This window comes from Mizuhopecten yessoensis, unplaced genomic scaffold (assembly GCF_002113885.1).
Source record: "Mizuhopecten yessoensis strain PY_sf001 unplaced genomic scaffold, ASM211388v2 scaffold10733, whole genome shotgun sequence".
In the NCBI taxonomy this organism is placed as follows: domain Eukaryota; kingdom Metazoa; phylum Mollusca; class Bivalvia; order Pectinida; family Pectinidae; genus Mizuhopecten; species Mizuhopecten yessoensis.
Genome location: NW_018408694.1, coordinates 152,776 through 159,419, shown reverse-complemented (window position 1 = coordinate 159,419; position 6,644 = coordinate 152,776). Strand labels below are relative to the sequence as shown.

Genomic DNA, 6,644 nt, shown 5'->3' with positions numbered 1-6,644 from the left:
GGGGGGGGCTGGGAAAATAAAGTATACAATGGGTGGGGTAGGGGGAGGGCTGGGATAATGATCAGGGACATGGCGGGACGTTGCTGACCTATACATTCTCATCGGTTTATTGCTGTCTCAATTCAATTTGATCAAAAGAAAATTGTTGTGTATTCAAAATCTTAGAAAAGAATGGAGTTTGTCAAAGCAATAGTTCTCCTGATTGTGAATAAAGCTTTAATCATTAATGATGCAAGGTTTGAAACTAACACATATCTACTAGCAAAATGCATGTTTTAACAATATGCCACTTAAAGTATCCTTCAATTACAAATTTCTGTTAGTAGATTCTTTACTACTCAGTATCCTTCAATTACAATTTAAATTTCTGTTAGTAGATTCTTTGCTGCTCAGTATCCTTCAATTACAAATTCCTGTTAGCAGATTCTTTGCTGCTCAGTATCCTTCAATTACAAATTTCTGTTAGTAGATTCTTTGCTGCTCAGTATCCTTCAATTACAAATTTCTGTTAGAAGATTCTTTGCTGCTCAATATCCTTCAATTACAAATTTCTGTTAGAAGATTCTTTGCTACTCAGAATCCTTCAATTACAGATTTCTGTTAGTAGATTCTTTACTGCTCAGTATCCTTCAATTACAAATTTCTGTTAGTAGATTCTTTGCTGCTGAAAAAACAACATTGATATACATGTATATATCCATCAAGATGTTGTACCTGAGGCTGACGATGCAAGTTAAAAAGCTTTTAATCCAGATTAAAAGAAATGCAGTTTTTTTCTTGTTTTTAGATGTCCCTCAGTGACTTACACTCCGGCTGTTGTTTCTAAGGAAGCGCCAACATTTGAAAATGTACTTGCTTGGTAATTAGTATGGATCTCCCTAGGTCTGGTTTTTGATATTGGTTACCAATGGCAGTGTATACGTATAGTATATTGAATTGCAAGACGGTCTGTAGTAGAATGATAACCGGTTTGACAGGTAATGCACTTTTTATACCCAGTGAGCCCCCTTCTCGTTACCAAGCTAGCACAATCTAAAATGTCAGCACTTCCCTAGAAACCATAGCCGGTAGATATAGTCACTGGGGAACATCTTGATATTAGAAAAACAATTTCATTTGTTATATTCATGCATGAGATGTTTGATTAAAAGAACATTTAGTTTTGCTAAAGAGTCTATAAATCAGTAGGAGAATTTTCTTATCTCTTGCAAATCATTGAAAGGAGCAAGCTTCAACCCCCCTAGTGTCAGTGTTGTACAGATTGTGTTTTATTTCACACAGACGGGACATGATGACGTCAGAAACAGGGACAGGTCATCATACACCAAACAATACAAAGGCGTTGTTCCTGAAGGTGACGTTTTGCCAGGAATCCAACACATTGAGGCGATAACACCTGAAGATACGCCCACTGATCAGGCCGACGCCGGAGGAAGGAAACCAAGGGTGGACACAAGCATACAGGAAATAGAGAGCGTGGAAGTTACCGCCATCCCTTGTCACGATGACATGCTGGTGATGTTCGCCTCCCCACCAGGTAAATATACCACAGATAAACTGATGTTACTTATATATGGTAGGTAAATATACCACAGGTAAACTGTTCTTACCTACATATCGTAGGTAAATGTACCACAGGTAAACTGTTGTTACCTACATATGGTAGGTACATATACCACCGATAAACTGTTGTTACCTACATATGGTAGGTAAATATACCACAGGTAAACTGTTGTTACTTACATATCGTAGGTAAATATACCACAGGTAAACTGTTGTTACTTACAAATCGTAGGTAAATATATCACAGGTAAACTGTTGTTACTTACATATGGTAGGTAAATATACCACAGATAAACTGTTGTTACTTACATATCATAGGTAAGTCATCACAGGTAAATATACCACAGGTAAACTGTTACCTACATATGATAGGGAAATATACCATAGGTAAACTGTTGTTACCTACATATGATAGGTAAATATATCACAGGTAAACTGTTGTTACCTACATATGGTAGGTAAATATATCACAGGTAAACTGTTGTTACCTACATATGATAGGTAAATATATCACAGGTAAACTGTTGTTACCTACATATGATAGGTAAATATATCACAGGTAAACTGTTGTTACCTACATATGGTAGGTAAATATATCACAGGTAAACTGTTGTCATACATGTTGTAGGTGAATAAACCACAGGTAAACTGTTGTTATATATATTGTAGGTGAATAAACCATAGGTAAACTGTTGTTATATATATCGTAGGTAAACATATCACAGGTAAACTGTTGTTATATATATCCTAGGTAAATATATCACAGGTAAACTGTTGTTATATATATCTTAGGTAAATATATCACAGATAAACTGTTGTTACCTACATAGAGTAGGTATATATATCTTAGGTAAACTGTTATTACTTACATATCCTAGGTAAATATACCACTGGTAAACTGTTGTAACCTACATATCCTAGGTAAATATATCACAGGTAAACTGTTATTACTTACATATCCTAGGTAAATATACCACAGGTAAACTTCTCAAAAGACGGTCTCAAAAATCTCACCTTCTTTAGAAATGCTAACATTCACCATGTAAATACAACAGAACCACCATATCTGTGACCTGTTTCACAATCCATATTTACCAAACCAAAGAAAATGTTCAGAAATATGTTTACTGAACTTGTACAGTGTTGATGTTTAACTCAGCCATGGACCAGACACAGGGACATGCAACCCATATAATAATATTGACCTTGTTAGACATTCCTTATATCCTATATGTATCATGCGACGTAATGTCTAACAAGATCGATATTATTAGTTCTTACGTGCCACGTATCCAGTGGCTGAATGTCTAACAAGATCAATATTATTAGTACTTGCGTGCCACGTATCCAGTGGCTGAATGTGTAACAAGATCAATAGTATCAGTACTTGCGTGCCACGTATCCAGTGGCTGAATGTCTAACAAGATCAATATTATTAGTACTTGAGTGCCACCTATCCAGTAGGTGAATGTCTAACAAGATCAATATTATTAGTTCTTGCGTGCCACCTATCCAGTAGGTGAATGTCGTACAAGATCAATATTATTAGTTCTTGCGTGCCACCTATCCAGTAGGTGAATGTCGAACAAGATCAATATTATTAGTTCTTGCGTGCCACGTATCCAGTAGGTGAATGTCTAACAAGATCAATATTATTAGTTCTTGCGTGCCACCTATCCAGTAGGTGAATGTCGAACAAGATCAATATTATTAGTTCTTGCGTGCCACGTATCCAGTAGGTGAGTGTCTAACAAGATCAATATTATTAGTACTTGCGTGCCACGTATCCAGTGGCTGAATGTCTAAAAAGATCAATATTATTAGTACTTGCGTGCCACATATCCAGTAGCTGAATGTCGAACAAGACCAATATTATTAGTACTTGCGTGCCACGTATCCAGTAGGTTAATGTCTAACAAGATCAATATTATTAGTACTTGCGTGCCACGTATCCAGGAGGTGAATGTCTAACAAGATCAATATTATTCGTAGTTGGGTGCCACGTATCCAGTGGCTGAATGTCTGACAAGATCAATATTATTAGTACTTGGGTGCCACATATCTAGTGGCTGAATGTCTAACAAGATCAATATTTTTAGTACTTGGGTTCCACATATCCAGTGGCTGAATGTCTAACAAGATCAATATTATTAGTACTTGGGTGCCACATATCCAGTGGCTGAATGTCTAACAAGATCAATATTATTAGTTCTTGCATGCCACGTATCCAGTAGGCGAATGTCTAACAAGATCAATATTATTAGTACTTGTGTTCCACGTATCCAGTAGGTGAATGTCTAACAAGATCAATATTATTAGTTCTTGCATGCCACGTATCCAGTAGGTGAATGTCTAACAAGATCAATATTATTCGTAGTTGGGTGCCACGTATCCAGTGGCTGAATGTCTAACAAGATCAATATTATTCGTAGTTGCGTGCCCTTGTGGACCAGACTTCATGTATTTGTAAGCTGGAATAGAGGATCATTTCAAAGGGGACTCTCTGTGTATAATATAAAATACTAATATTAGTTGTACATTTTATTTCACAGGTAAACTGGCATGGAGAAGCACTACAGAAGGAGGCTGGCTGTTAGCGAACCTCTACAATGTCTTCAAACATTACATACGCAACGGTGAAATCTGCCACCGAGACTTTCTTACCCTCCTTACTGAGGTATCACAGGATGTTTCCCTCAAAGAAACTAACACAGACGATCCAAAGTACAACGCAATGAAGATGGTCCCGACAATTTACCACCAGCTCACAAGGGAAATTGTTATTTGTTCTATTAAGAAAACAGGACTATTACAAAAGCTTGTGGAGAAAGCCAAAGATTTGATTCCAAAATGATTATCTGACATGAATTGCTCAAACATTTTCAGGTCTAACTGTTAATTCCTAATGAGCTTGACTCATTCACCCCTGAAAATTTATAATGAACTATTCCGTCCTTTGAATTGGATGAGTTCAAATGTGTCTTCAGGGGTGAATGAGTTATGTAGATTTTAACCAGGAGTAAAATATACACACATTTGTTTCTTTTAAAACACATTGTTTCAGTAAATGAAAAGCTGAAAATTAGGTCCCAAGTTTTACTGTGTCACACATTAAATAATATGACATTGATTTGAACATCCATTTTTTAGCATAAATAGACCACTTGTTATTGTTTTGCTTTTGACTTACTTATAAGGCCTAAGAATTCACAAGTCTCATACTTATGAAGTAGGTGTATTTTGTAGAAAGATTTTTTAATGATTTTGTACAGGTACACATGTTTTGCTATGTGTGATATGAAATCTGTAAAAACAAGAGGTCGCAGTGGCTGAGTGATTAATTAGGCGCTTGACCATCTACAATCACTAGCCTTCCACCACTGGGCCCCTGTTGCCAAGTGGTTTAGGCATCCTACTGTCTACATTCACTAGCCCTCTACCATTGGGCCCCTGTGGCCAAGTGGTTTAGGTATCTGACAGTCTATGATAGCTAACCTTCCACCAATGGGCCCCCGTGGCCAAGTGGTTTAGATATCTGACAGTCTAGGATCGCTAACCTTCCACCAATGGGCCCCCGTGGCCATGTGGTTTAGGTATCTGACAGTCTAGGATAGCTAACCTTCCACCAATGGGCCCCCGTGGCCAAGTGGTTTAGGTATCTGACAGTCTAGGATAGCTAACCTTCCACCAATGGGCCCCCGTGGCCAAGGGGTTTAGGTATCTGACAGTCTAGGATCGCTACCCTTCCACCAATGGGCCCCCGTGGCCATGTGGTTTAGGTATCTGACAGTCTAGGATAGCTAACCTTCCCCCAATGGGCCCCCGTGGCCAAGTGGTTTAAGTATCTGACAGCCTAGGATCGCTAACCTTCCACCAATGGGCCCCCGTGGCCAAGTGGTTAAGGTATCTAACAGTCTAGGATCGCTAACCTTCCACTAATGGGCCCCCGTGGCCGAGTGGTTTAGGTATCTGACAGTCTAGGATAGTTAACCTTCCACCAATGAGCCCCGTGGCCGAGTGGTTTAGGTATCTGACCGTCTTCAATCACTAGCCCTCCACCAATGGGCCCTGCAGCCAAGTGGTTAAGGTGTCAGACTGTCTACTATCGCTAACTCTCTCCCACTTGGTAACAGATCCAAGGCCTACTGTATGTGGGACATTGACCTGGTACTGGCAACAAGTCTCCACCAACAAAACCTGGCACGTCCTTAAACGGCCATAGTTGTTTATAGGACATAAAACATAGACAAGCCAAATCTCTAGATAACAGGAGCAATAGAGTATACATTGCTTTTGTTTTATTGTTATACAGCCTGGTGATATTATAACTGTGTGTTCTGTACCTATGATATTATCACAGAAGGGTAAACAATGTATCAGACATTTAATTTTACTGCTTAACCATCTTTTTTTTTAGAATTTTTTATTTTAATGGGAACTTTTTTTGGATATGTTAATTAATATGTTTATTTCTCTGATAGCTTATAGCTTTATTTATACATATACCTAGTTGAATGGTTATCCTAGTTATCCCTGAATTAAAACGTATAATGCTTAACCTCTCGATTCAGTGCTAGTGAATACAGAACTGTAGGAGTACTGTCAGTTTACTATAAATATACTAAAACATATATCATTATGTAACATTGTATCATATTTTTCTAAATTATTATTTGATACATTTTTGTGTACATCCAATTCAATATTGTATATATAATATCTTATTATATATATATATCACTATTTTTTAAATGCCTTTTTTTACATTATTATTTTTCTGTCACATGTAAAGTGGTTAAGGCGTCTGACATTCTGCTACCACTAGCCCTCCACCACTGGGTCGCAGGTTCGAAACCCAGGTGGGGCAGTCGCCAGGTTTTGGCCGTAGGTCGGTGGTTTTCTCCGAGAGCTCTGGCTTTCCTCAACTACCAAAAACCTGGCACATCCTTAAATGACCATAGCTGTTAACATAATGTAAAACACAAACAAACCAAACATATGACATGGTTTAAAACTCTCGTCACCAATATATACAGCCTCTAGCAGACATTACACATAAGGAGGCATGTCCTTTAACGACC

General features: G+C 38.0%; 1 protein-coding gene across 2 annotated transcripts in view; it reads left to right on the top strand.

Moving 5' to 3' along the window:
• The window catches only part of LOC110462032, a 22,157-nt gene extending 15,911 nt beyond the window's left edge, over nucleotides 1-6,246 (top strand). For both annotated transcript variants that reach the window (XM_021515804.1, XM_021515805.1), the window contains 2 exons: nucleotides 1,282-1,537; nucleotides 4,116-6,246. In XM_021515804.1, coding sequence (XP_021371479.1) covers nucleotides 1,282-1,537; nucleotides 4,116-4,417 — 558 coding nt within the window. In that variant the 3' untranslated portion in view covers nucleotides 4,418-6,246. The remainder of the gene's footprint in view (nucleotides 1-1,281; nucleotides 1,538-4,115) is intronic.
• The last annotated feature ends 398 nt before the right edge of the window (nucleotides 6,247-6,644 follow it).